This window comes from Dipteris shenzhenensis, chromosome 3 (assembly GCF_047967505.1).
Source record: "Dipteris shenzhenensis isolate YYH24624 ecotype China chromosome 3, Dip_SZ_1.0, whole genome shotgun sequence".
Classification (NCBI taxonomy): Eukaryota; Viridiplantae; Streptophyta; class Polypodiopsida; order Gleicheniales; family Dipteridaceae; genus Dipteris; species Dipteris shenzhenensis.
In genome coordinates this window covers 59,638,104-59,651,936 of record NC_141598.1, presented here as the reverse complement: position 1 = coordinate 59,651,936, position 13,833 = coordinate 59,638,104, and the positions used below count along the sequence as shown (strand labels likewise).

Sequence of the window (13,833 nt, the reverse complement as noted above, 5' to 3'; positions counted from 1 at the left end):
TTGGATTGAAGAGAGAATTGAGCCTGACATAAGAGCATGCTTTCCTCTGAAGACAAAGGGCGAAGATGAGCAAGCTCAGTCAAACTCTGACAAGTAGATTTGGCATGTGCTACAGTCTCCCTTGTGGCTTGCATATAGGATTTGCCATAATCTCAGGCGTAATCCAAACCAATGTGTATTTGACAAGAGAGAGGCTGAATAGCATCAGAGACTAAGGCTTTAAAGTCAGCATGCTCCACATAACTATTATTAATCAGCAAAAGCCTTCGGCAAGGCAATCTATCAGTGGGAAATTCATGTAAGGAAAGCCTCAACCAAAGAGGAGCATGATCCAAATGTATGGAAGCATGATCAACCCAAATTTGACAAGTAAAGGCATCACAATGCTGTGGATCAACCTGATACCATCTGTTCAAGCGTGCTCGATAAGAAGATTGAGCATTATGTTGAAAGGTATAGCCCGGAAGCATGGGCTGTAATTCCTTCCAGAGATCAACCAGGCGCAACTGAAGCAAAAAATCAGACCATGCATGTTTTTGAGAAGCTCACATATGAGTGTGGCCTGAGGTGTTGTTACTCGATTGAGGGGCATTATTAAAGTCACCACAAATGAAGGCATGTTGTCACCATGGATAAGTATGCATGGCAGCTTAGATCAAAGCTCTATCACAAGAAGATTGGGGGGCATAAACCGATGCAAATTCAAAAATTTTCCCTTGAATAAGGTATTGAACAATAATCCATCTACCATGGCGATGATTGAGAGTCACAGCAGGTGGAAGGTGGTGCTTTATCAAAAAAGCCACACGAGAAAAGGAGTGCTCTCTAGCATAGAAGATATCATAACCAACAAAATGGCCTATCTGACCAGCATACATATGCTGATTATGCTCTTGCAAAGCAACTATATCAGGCTGTACATCCACAGTTTCCATTTACGACCATCAGACATTTCCTGTACATTGAGAGTAACACACTTCAGATGATCAAGCATATTTACAGTTATGGGACAGGTATGTACAGCAACTAACGGGCTGTCTACGTCTGCATTCCTACCTCAATGTCCGGGCCTCTGCCCTGGGATGAAGCATTAGCCTGAGGAGAGGACAAAAGTGCAGCAACTTCTTCTTCAGGAAACAAGGTCCGATTTGCAGTCACAACAGCCCAGGTCAAGCCAACACCAGAGTTTTCAGCAGGTGTTTTCCCATGAGAGGATGCACCACTCCAAGTTTGAGAAGACAAAGGTCGCTTGGTAGAGATCACTTTCTGAGGAGTTTGCCAGCCATCTCCTCTTTTCTATGGCCAGCAGATGGTCCATGTCCTGCCCTGGTCTCCCACCCGGAATTATTAGGCATTGATTCGGCATCGTTGCCCTGTTTGGGTAGAAGTTGTGGACTTCCCTCAATGCTTGTCTTCTCTTCTACCTAAAATTGCAGCTTCCCTCGGTAAGGTGGTATGTCCACCGCGATCCAATGGAAATTCGAATCGCTTCTGCATTTTGTGGGATACGGATCATCCCACTCCAGCTTCATATTTAGTTATTGTGAATAATGTTTCCATGGGGAGTGCCTTTTACAAGCTCAAGTGGGGCTGTTTGCAGGTGCTTGCTTTGAATGCAAGCAATTTGGGCCCATGGCTTCACAATGCCCTTCCCGACCTCCATGGATGCCAGTGCAAGCTGAAATGGTTCAGCTTTTGAATAAGGATGCAAATGCCTGTTCTGTGGTAAAAAACAAAGGGGTCAAACAGTTTTTCTCTGTTCAAGACAAAGGCAAAGCCCTGGCTGTCTCAAATGGTAATGCTTCTTTTCTTGTGCCTTTGTCCTCTCCACCTCAGGGGAAGGGGGAAAATTTTTTGACTTGCTCCAGCAAAACCTGACGGTGCTCCTCATTAGCCATCATAATCTTAGAAAAGCCCCTCACTGCATAATGAACTTTTTTGACATAAGAACCACCCAGGGTTCGAGTCAACCAATTCCCAACATCTGCTGCAGCAGGCAATCGTCCTGGGAAGAAAACTATAATGGCATGCTTTGCATACTCCTTAACTAGATCAAATATATCATCCACTTCCACCATAATGCCAATGTTGGGAAGTGGATCTTTCCAACCTTTGCGGGTGTCTTCAAACCCTTCATGCATAACCTCATAAACAAGCTGAGCCTCAGCAGAGTCATGAAGGGAATCATCTGAATCCATCACTTGTTTTTGTTTCTTGTTGGAAACTGACTTGTCTTTGTGAAGGTTTTCTCTAGGAATAATCCACCATTCGAGTTAAGGCTTGGAAGCAGCAATGCTTTACAAGGAGGAAAGCACAGCAGGTACAAAACTATATGGATTTTTCCTGGCTGTATAGACAAAATCGTATGCATTTTTTACAGTACGATTTTTTTCCCCCCGAATTTTCTGACAACAAAACTGTACGGATTTTTCCCGATTGTATGGACTGTACGGACACAGCTATACGGATTTTCCCTGGATGTACGGACAAAATCGTAAGGATTTTTGACAGTACGATTTTTTTAAACCCGATTTTTTTGATAGAGTGTATGGACACAAAACGGGCGTCAAACGGAACCTCGAGGGCGTCAAACTGAGGGAGAAACAAGCAGCTGGAGCGTGGGAACACACACACACGCACACTTTTTTTTAGTGAAATCTTATATTTCTGTGTGGGAAACCTCAAAAGAGGTAAAAACCCACCAATAAGTACAAGGAAAAAATTTATAAGTAAAGCCTCAGAGCAAAAGTCATGAGGCAGCCAAGTAAAAAGTTACATATCAAGCTGGAGGAGGATCAAACACAGCATCCTCCAGCTTCAAATTGTTGCTCTGTAAAAACTGATGGAGTGATGAAACCACACCATCAATAAAAACAAGCTGTTTTTTGCCCTTGTGATTCTTCTTGATATAGGCTGGTACTCGAAATTTTTGAATCACAGGGTCAAAAACTGTTGTAACATGGGATGAAAAGATTCCAGTAAAAAAGGTACTTCTGCATCTCGAACAGAAGAAGACTCTGGCATAGGCATCAAAGGCAAAGGGGCTAAATCAACATCTGTATCCTCCGACGAAAGAGCTGCATCTGATAAAGCAGGACTCAACATTTCAGATTGACTTTGAGGATCAATCTAAGAAAGAGCAGGGCAGCATCCTGTATAATCCGCTCTGCAAGGGGCACGTCCATATCTTGAGGGGAAGGAGGCTGAAGATGCTCAATAGGAGTCGCATCTTGAACTTCTTCAGCAAGAGAAAGAGTGGCCTGTGATTTTTCTACCTTCCTCCAATAATGCTTCGGAGCAGTAAAAGAAGGCTTATCCAGCAAAGACTTTGCAGAAACCGGAGGAGAAGGAAGAGTAAACTTCACAGCTGAAGAAGGAGCAGGAGGAGTGGTCATGGAAGTAGAAGGGCAGGCACGTGCAAAATGACCAACCTGATGACACCGATAACAGGCTGTAGGAAAAAGAAGCAAAATGTAGCCTGATGCGCATCGGATCAACAAAGCCCAAATCAAGATCTAGAGTAGATGGCACAGGTTGCATCATATCCCATAAGATACAGAGTTAAACATCACTGGTAGCCTGCAAAAATTCCGGTCTCGGCACATGGAGAGGCCTCCCCAAAAGCACTGCAGGAGTTGGAAGATGCTGAAAAAGAGGCACAGACAGTGCTTTGAGGGTAATCCAAACCGGACAGTGAGTCAGAAGAGAGGCAGACGGATCAAATAGGGGATCCCAGGGCATCACATAAGCAAAAAAACCCGCTCCAGAAACACCAGCATGACTGACAAGGTGCTCTACCACATCAGTCGAAGAGCAGTGGGCATAGTAAAATCCTTTGCCTAGAAAGACAAAGGAAATAATACAATGCGGACCCATTGCAACATCAGCCCAATGACGAAGATGAGCTGAAGATAAAACCCTATCATGAAATAGAGGCAGACTCCCAATTGCTGAACGTGACAAAGACAGGAGACCAAAAGGGCAAAATCCAAGGAACGAACAAGCGGGGAACCCGATAAAGGAGCTTCTGTGACAGAGGCAGAGCACAATTGGCGAAGAAGATCCAGTTGGAGAGAAGAAGAAGGACAATCAGAAACATCTAGCTTCGCCGATTTGACTGAAGGCGAGGCAAACACACCACCATGCTTTTGCCGAAGAAAAACATGAGTAGTCGGAGTGGAGGTAGAAAGAGGAGGGCTGCGGTAGAAAAACAAAGGAAATAGGTGTTGAAGCAGCAGGAAGGGAGGAGGAAGATGACATTGAGGGCTGCAGCACTGGAACGGAAGGCAGAAGAGGCGCAGGGATAGATGACTGTCATACAGCTTGTACGGACAGAGCACTAGGGCCCAGGACAAAATGTTTGGTTGAACCCCCGGAAGGTTTTCTATTACTGAGTAAAATTTTGAGTACAAAAAGTCAGCTCCAGGCTGAGAGGATACAAAGCATACGTGAATCAATGTTTACTCCTGAAATCAGCTCTCTCTTCGTCAATGGTCCTGTGCACAATATACTGATCAATCGGAGGCATATCAGGCTGTAAATTATGCTAATTTTCAGACTGCACAAGTGACTGTAAATGACCATTAGAAGGAGGAGGAACCTCAGATGTAGTATGATCAAGGGGGTCCAACTGAAACAAAGACATCAAGCTGACTCATAAAAAACAACATCTCTACTAACAAAATCTTTGCCCGTGCGGGGCTGGTAGAGCTTGTAGCCCTTGCTTTTTGAGATCTACCCAATAAAAATGCATGTCACAGCTTTGCCATCCAACTTTGTTCGTGTCATTGGGGACATGTGCATATGCCAAGTAACCAAAAGTCCTCATGTGAGAAATCCTGAGCTTATGGCACGTCCAAGCCTCATAAGGCGTGATCGTTTTCAATGCCTTGGTCGGGCATCTATTCAAAATATAGTTTTCTTCCTTTCAGCCATGGGATTCTGCTGAGGAGTATAAGGCACAGTGCATTGATGATGTATGCCACGTGAGGCCAAAAAATCAGCAAATTCCTTTGACATTTATTCATCCCCTCTGTCTGTATTTATGTGGGCAATTTTCAGCCTGCTTTCATTCTCTACCAAAGCAATGAGATGTCTGAAACATGCAAAGACTTTAGATTTGGATTTCAAGGCAAAATTCCAAGTGTATCTGGTAAAGTCATCAATGAAAGTGACAGAATAGTAAAATCCTCCAAGAGCTGCAACCCGCATGGGACCACAAACATCACTATGAATCAAATACAGCTTGCGAGGTGCATCAACTCTCCCATCCTTTGGAAATGCAAAACGGTGCATTTTTCAAGTAAACATGCTTCACAGACATGCTTTGAAGGATATGCATCTTAGGAAGATCAACAATCATATCTTCTTGATGCAACTTTACAAAAGCTTCAAAGTTGAGGTGTCCAAACCTCTCATGCCATAAATGAGTATCTGCCATGGTAGAAGCATCATCAGCATAAGCATCTGCATCTACAAGTCCAGCATCATCCAAGCATTATCATATTCATCAAGTCTATAGAGTCCTCTAAGCAATGTGCCAATCGATACCATCGTGAAGGCATGTGTAACATCAATGTTACATAGACTGCATACCTAACACAATCAAAGAGAAACTGATATCCACAAGTAGCTAGGGCTGAAATGGATATGAAATTTTCGCAGATGCCTTTTACATATAGTACATTGTGAACAATGGCTAGTCCACTAGATACCGAAGTAATGGCAACTTGCCCAATGCCTTTAACTGAATAAGATGCATTATTTGCACATGTAACGGTTCCCCGCTTTGGTGCATCTACAAGTGAGCTGAATAACTTCTTCCAGGAAGTGATGTGCTTGCTAGCACCACTATGAAAGAACCAGGCATCAAAAGCATCAAAAACCGTCATACATGCATCATGAATAGAAGGATTGTACTGACAAGTGACAAGAAAAGCCCAATGGAGAAATTGGATGACTCATGCGTGTCATTTGTACTAGAAGCACTAGAAATTGCAAGACCAGACTCCTTTTCAGATGCAATTCTCTTTTTGCACTCAGTGATGTCATGCCCAAGTTTCTAGCAATAGTTACATCTCTTTTTATTTTTCTTCTCCCCATAAGTAGATGCATTGGAGGAACGACTAGCATGTGTATGAGGAGGCGTACTTTCCCTTTGCTTTCTATGATGTGTAGGAAAGGATTGATCACTAGCCATAGAGACATGTCTATTCACACAGCTTTGCTCCTCGTGTAACAAAAGGGCAACAAGCTGGTTAAAGGAGCAGTGGTTGCCCATGGCAACCAACCTACAAAGAGTGGCAAAGCCCTGGTAGGAATCAGGCAATCCATCAAGTGTCATGGATACAAGCTGAGAATCTAGGACTACCTCGTCAATATTTTTCAACTGCTCTGTCAAATCCTTAACACTGGTCCATATTACCACCCTCTTCAAGCTTTAATGCTTCAACTGCCTGCGGAGATAGGCAAATCTAGCCTCAATTTGCACCTAATATAAGGAGGCAAGCTGATCCCATGCTTGTTTAGGTGTCTTGCGTGAATGGATATGAGGGATAATAACCCTTTTCACTGATAGAGCAATCAAGGCATGTGCTTTGGCATCACGTCCACCCCCTTAATCTGCTCCTAAGTCCAAGTACCTGTAGTGGAAGAGGCAGCTGTGCCAGAAGTAGCAGTGGACCCATCACTAGATGAGCTAGAGGTAGTACCAGATGTACCAGAAGCAGGAGATATGGTGGGTCTGACCTCAGTACCTGTAACAATATTCCAAAGGTTCTTCGCAACCAAACATGCCCCATCATATAAGCCCACATGGGGTAATTTGTGTTATTAAGTTTGTCCTCTGACCTTAGCATCCCAAACATGTCATCCTTATTGCTAGCCATAGTGCAAAAATGCAAGGCAAAGGCACCAACTGACAATGCAAATGAGAGGAGTGCAATCTCCCAAATCCAAAGGCAAATTACTGCACAGCTTCAAAGCTTTTTTAGTGCAAATGTATGGTTGTCACAACGTGTACTTGCTGCAAAAAGACTTCCAAAGGCAACACGGTGATGTAAACCAAAATTACGGCAAGAAAAAGGCTCCAAACTTGAGCACAGTAGTCACCCTTGTAGGAGAGTGAAATGGACAGAAAATGGCATTTGAGGCTGCCAAAAGAAGATGGAATGTGAAATTACAGCAAGAGTATATGCTCCACAGCAATCAAGAGCTTCTGTGGAGGCTCCCACTAGTGAAGGCCAGCAAGAGAAGGCCTCAAAATGAATGCAGTAGCAACCTAAGGGGACAAGCTCACAGCCCAAGCTGTAGGAACATCAAATGAGAGCAAGGGGCCTTCAAGAGAGGTATAATAAATGCAGCAGCAGGCTCCAAATGACCAGGTCGGCTGGTGTAGGGCTCCAAAATGCAGCATTAAGCTCCACACATGCAAGGCATCTCCTTTAGGTCCTCCGTACTGCAGCAGCAAGCACAAAATGAACAAGTCGGCACTCCAAAATGCTGTAGTAGCCCACCAATGTGAAAGTCATCCAGTTTAGGTGTGCTAAAGGCCTTGAAACAGCTCGGAGGGGTGACTAAAAATGCAGCTCTGAGGTGGTTTAGGGCTTCAAAATGCTAGAGCAGATCAGTAAAACACCCGAAATGCAGCTCTGATGTACATGGCTATGCAACAGCATGACCAAAAAAGGGGTTTTTTGCCGATGAGATTGCTCCAAATGCCCTTGAGAGTGACCACACGTGTGAAGGCGCCTTGGGAAATGAGCCGACCAGCTTCTGTACAGGCCGCCAAACAGACGAATGGAGAGCTCAAGAGCTCGGAGTGGCTGGAAATGGCTGAGGGGAGAATCACTGGCCTGCTTTGAGACCACTGAAAGCAAGTGCAAGTGATGGAAGCAATGGAGGTGAAGGCAATGAGAAGAAACCGTACTGCTGTAATGAATTGTTGCAATAGAGAAATGAGTACAAAGTACACTCAGTATAACCAAACCCTAGGACAGGGTGTCCTAGTAGAACTAACTATACCAACTGGTACGTGTGCTAATTGTACCATGTGTCCTAACTGCCTATAACTAGGCCTATAGGGCACATACCAAGGAATGAGTGCACCTATGCATAGCCCATAACATGGCCTACAAATATATCCTATCCAGCTTAGAGTATGCTCTTCTATGTCAATCCCATTTGTCTCTTTCCATTCACATCTCCATGGTGAACTACAACTGCATCTTTGACTTCGTTGTTCTTTCAATCATCTTTGTACCTGGAAAATTCCCTCCTAGAAAAGCTTCTTCATGTGTGATGAAGTTGAAACTATCTTATTAGCATCTTTGATTTTTGTGAAGTTTGACATTGAGGCTGTTAGTACTTTTTCCAGCTACTTCTTTACTGTACATAAACACCATATTGCTTTGTTGTAGGCAATTGCAGTAATGCTAGAGGCACTTCCGCTAACATTTCAGGACCGCTATATATTCTGCTCTAGGTGAGTTGTGACTTGACCTTGATTCTTATGATTGTATCCAATGATTGTGATCTGTGTTCTTTGGATGTTGATGTTTATTTTTTATAAGATCAAATGTGTTCAGTCTTCTCATTATGTTTTCTATATTTGGATATAATAATGATGTAATTTTGTGCCTAAGTTGATAAGAAAACGAAAATCAGGCATACATTTTATACTAGAGAAATATATATTATGGTACTGCCATATAAAAGCTACCTTGAGTGGGGTGGCTGTCAGAGAGGCAAGGCTTTGTTCTGAGAGATTATTATCTAGAGAAAGGATCATACCACGAGCTGCACCTGTTCTATTCACTGAAGGAGATAAAACTTTTGAAGAAAGCTTACAAGTCTAGATTGAATATTCAGATTCAAAACAAGGACAAGCCACCCTGAAACAATATAAGAGCACTCAGCCATGTTCAACGGAGTTGAAGCCCTTCCATAGGACATGGCAACCACCCAACGCCTCAAACAGTCAATGAAAAACGTGTGGAAACTGAGAGCGCCCAGCACTGTCTAACAGACTTGCGGCCCTTCCACAGGGCGGCGACCACCGAACAGTCAATTTTAAGGGCCTGGGAACTCGTAGACTTGAACGCGTTGCAAGTTGCGACCTGTAGATATACTGCATGACCACAAAATTCTGCATAAGACCTCCCTATATATACTGCATGGCATGCTTCATTTCCATTGTGGAACTCGCCATACTTAGGAGATATGACCAATCCCACACAAGTATGAGTGAACGCTACCGAATTACATAACCTACATGGCTTGTATCCCTAACATTCCCCTCTCAAACCAAGGAGGGAGCAACAACAGCTAATATGATCACATCTGTGATCAAAACATAAGAGTGGGACCTTGGGGAGTGGGAGTGGGAGTGGATTGATGCAAGAAACCATGAGAAGAGCCTCCCATTCTTCCAATACACTGTTAGCAATCCTAGGAAGGTTCCAGCTCAGCAATAAGGGATGGAAGCCCTTCAGAGCCTCTCACTAGGAGAAGTTTCAGATTTTTGCAGGTTTACAAATTTTTTTGTGAAGATGGCTTGGAAGTCTCTCAAAATTAGAAAAAAAAACTCTTTTCTTTTGGCTTCTAGTCGTGGAGGGATTGCAGTGAATTAGTGGAGCTCCAGGTTTCGGACTCTCTTCATGCCCAATTTGCCTGTTTTGCTAACGAGTCCATTCAGCATTGACTATGGAATTGCACATAGGCTAGGGTGTCTGGGATGGGATTGCGGGATTTTTGAGTAGATTTGCTCCCTCCCGTTTCTTGGCGATTTCAACATGGTTGAAATGCCCTCAAACAAAAGGGGTGGTAGGGAAGGTGGCATTCACTCCCTAGAGAGAGCAGCGTGGGATTCCCACTCCATGAATCCTGCAATCCTGACAGGCTGAAGATCTGATAAGTCTGCCTCTCGACTGTGCATCCTGCAATGCAATGATCTGCAACGGAATGCCCATCCATGAGAACACTCCCCACCAAGTGGACTCTGTAAGCGGCATGTCATCTCTGTCAATCCACTCTTGCGTAATGGCTGCATGTATTTGCTATATCCTGAGTGCACTCCCTCTGAGGTAGCCAATTGCTAAAAGTCTCTGATCCTATGGAAGACTCATAAAGTCCTGCCAAGCGCCTACAGTAGAGGTAGGTCCCCTCTCCCATCTAGACCACTGCAAATAATGTGACACTCCAACTGGCCTGCCATGATGATCCAAAATCGAATCATTCCACATGACTGGCTACCTTTGAATCTCTTCACAAGAAGTGGGTGGAACTCTGCGAAGTGTGTTTTTGAAGCAGCCTCAAGCTTTTAGAATAGCAGCCATGAGAGGGGAAGGGGGGGAATTTGAGAAAGATCCATCTGCTGCTGTCCAACCAATCTCTCCCATGAGAAGGGGCGCAAGACTGAATGCTGCGTGAGAAAAAATCCTTCCAGCGCTCATGTCCAAGCATCAATCCACGTACTACAAACTTGCAGAGCAAGGCCATACACTGCAAGCTCGGGTCAATAATATTGAGACCCCCTTCTCCTGTGGGGAGAATGAGGGTCTCCCAAGCCACCCTGGCTACAACATCTGAGGTGCCATCTAAACTGCTCCATAGGAAGTTCCTGATAGGTCTCATGAGCTGAGCGATACAACCTCTAGATCTGCACCAACATGAGCAAACAAACCAAGGAGTGGCCAACAACACCTGGTTCACAACCACAACTCTAGATGCAAGGTCAAGTCTGGCTGAACTCCAATTGATGAGTTTCCTCCTGATACTCTCCAACACGGGAGCGAACTGCTCTGTCGGAGAGATGCCCAACCCAACTTGGCATCCCAGATATATCATGGAGACACCCCTCTGAATCCAAGTGAACCCTATGTCAATCCCCCAGACTGGAGTGTCCTCATCACTGATCCAAAAGCCATTGGATTTGTTCCAATTAATGTGTGCACCTGCTGCAATGTAAAACATATCCAATGCTGTCCTGAATGAATTCAGTGTCTGTGGAGTTGCATCCAAAAATACAGCCATGTCATCTACCAACTCAGAGTCTAAGAGCTCATCCTCCTGTCTCAGAGGAAGCCTGAGCCCTACGATTCCAGCTTGAGCTCTTATGTAATAGCTCATAGCCTCAGCCATAAAAAGGTATAAAAAGGGAGCTAGGGGGCATCCTTGACGGACTGATCTGGTAATCTCAAACCTGTCTCCCCTGACTCCACCAATAAGAACCTGGCCATGGGCTGATCTGTAGAGGGGTGACACCCCTCTGATCCATGCATCTGAGAAGCCAAAACGAGTAAGTGTGCCCTCCAAAAAGCCCCAATCTACCTTGTCATAAGCTTTCTCAAGTCCAAGAGTAGAATGGCCAACATGTGACCATTATGCATGGCCCAATCTGAAGCCTCCCAAAATGAGAAGATGTTATCAAATATGCTCCTGCCATGCACAAAACCCGTCTGCGTATCATGGATAAGATCTGGTAGAAAGGGTTGTAGAGGAAGGCTGATAGCTTTAGCTAGGATTTTGTACAAGGTACCCAGCAAGGTAATCGGTCTCCACTAAGACACTAAAGTCTTGCAACTCCCTTTCGGAATCAAATGAATGAGGCCCTCCGTAAGTGAGTCTGGCATCTCACCCAAGTCCCATACACCGTGCAGGGCTGAGGTAATATGATCCCCAATCTGATTCCAAAAAGTAATAAAAAATAAGGGAGTAGGTCCATCTGAACCAGGACACTTGCCCTTATGAAGGGTAGAGAGAGCAATCTTGGACTCTATGTTGGTGAAGGGTGCATCAAGTGAAACAGTCGTATGGCCTGTCACCAACCCAGGTAAGTGTCGCCAAATAACTACTCTAGCATCATCTGTGGCTTGAGTGTCTGGATCTGTTGTAAGAAGGGAGGCATAGAAATCGGTGGCAACGTGCAAGACGACATCTAGCAATTGAAAGATAAAAGTCACTGATATCAGAGAAAGCTGCGGCTAAGTTTGAAGGAGAAAGCTGCCCATCCTGCAAATGAGATACCCAGGTCTCAACAATGTCTCTGTAAGGCCCTCCTCTGCATAGAAAGAATCAGGAATCCTAACACTGACAGAGCGGGGCCTCACATGGGGATTTTTTTTTTTTTTTGGCAAAAAGAAACTTCTATTTAGTATTAAAGAAAAACCGTTAGAGCAAGCTCCATACGGGATACATCATGCAATGCACGAAAAGCTCAAGAGCCAAAAAGAAAGGATTGAGGCTGATAGTGCCATCTCAATCCGGTAGAAACCTCCGAGAAAAAGGGAGAACCTCTCCAAACTCGAAGAAATATAGTCCTTCTAGAAGAGGCTGCCCGTGAAGGGCCCTGCATGCTAGCCGATATGGCTATCAAAGTGTGAACCGTGTCAGACCAAATACCCGTGAACACTTGTAATGGGTGTATTTGGGTGCCATCCAAGGCCTCAGTACATCTGGCTCTCCAAATGTGCCAAGGGGAAATGCTAGCCAAAATCTCCCAAGAGGTGTCCACTGAAACATGAGAAGCTCTGAAGGGAGTAAGTGGTACATCCTGTAGAGAGCAGGGTTCTATCACCTGCCGGCGGACCGAGAGTGCCCAAGAAGAAGGCTCACCCTCATAAAACACCTGGGGCCCGGTAAGAGATAACCATGCGACCTAGCCCCAAGTCATGAAGAAAGGGAAAGTGTGAAAGATGCTGAGTATCCGAGCAACCCCTTTCCAAACAGTCCTCGCCTGACTGCAGTCCCAAAGGCAATGTCGCACCGACTCCTTTGCAGAATGGCATCGAGGACAAGTGGGATCAGCCCAAATCATGATCTCCATAGGTTCATTGCAATCCCTTCATGAATAGAAAGCCAAAAGAAAAGAGTGATCTTTCTATTTCTGAGGGATTTCCAGAGCCTCCTCCAGAAATTTCGACTCAAGTCTGCGGTGATGAAGAAGCTTTCCCAATGGGGGGCTCTGGAGGGAATCCGACCCCTACTGTTCAGCTGAAACCTCCTGGCATTACCAACCGTGAAACGAAAGAAGGGAATCCCCCTCTCTTGGTGCCCATGATCTATCCATTCCCACTCTCCTGGGTCCCACTGCAAGCACCTGATAGGTGCATCTCCATATAACCACAACCTCCAAGATCCCAAGGCCAAGAGCAGAGGGTCGGGGTCTAAGTACCACTGCAAGCCCGCTAAAAGGTCCACAAAACCAGCAATCCTGACAGGCTGAAAGGCAACCTCAAGAAGAATGCCATCCTTGGATGTAGAAAGTAAACCTCCATTCCCAACATCAAAGACCAGTGCGTCTTCCCCGAGACCTCGGAGAGCGATCACCTGTAAACGAATTGATGTCCTCGAAAAAGCCCCCATCCAAGTGGTGGAAGTAATAGGCAGCTCAACTGTCCATTCCACCGGGATGCTGCATCTATCTGCTGAATCGTGCGTGCTACCCCTCTGAGGTGACTCACGGACTGCAGTCTCTGATCCACAGGTAGCTTGATAAAAGATTTCCAAGTGCCTACTGTGTAGGCGGGGCCTCTCTCCCATTTAGACCACTGCATGTAATGGGAAATGCCCAGTGGTCTCGCATGCTCGTCAAGAATACTATCATTCCAAATGATCGGCTACCTATCAATCTCTTCCACGGTAGAAGTGGAATCCTTCGAAGAGTGTTCCTGAAGCTCCCCCAAGCTTTCAGGATGGCAGTCATGAGAGGAGAGGCATGAGATCTGAGAGGGGCTGATGTGAAAATCCATCGAGGGCTGTCCACCCAATCATCTCCCAAGGTTGGTGTGCAAGCCTGAATGCGTCCAAAAAAGAAATTCTTCCAAGGTTCCTGCC

At 45.1% G+C, this 13,833-nt stretch overlaps 1 protein-coding gene across 2 annotated transcripts in view; it reads left to right on the top strand.

Annotated features, from left to right (window-relative positions):
- The window catches only part of ATSUV3 (ATP-dependent RNA helicase), a 201,247-nt gene that overhangs the window by 151,588 nt on the left and 35,826 nt on the right, over nt 1-13,833 (top strand). For both annotated transcript variants that reach the window (XM_087370523.1, XM_087370514.1), the window contains exon 12: nt 8,418-8,482. In XM_087370523.1, the coding sequence (XP_087226649.1) occupies nt 8,418-8,482 (65 nt within the window). The remainder of the gene's footprint in view (nt 1-8,417; nt 8,483-13,833) is intronic.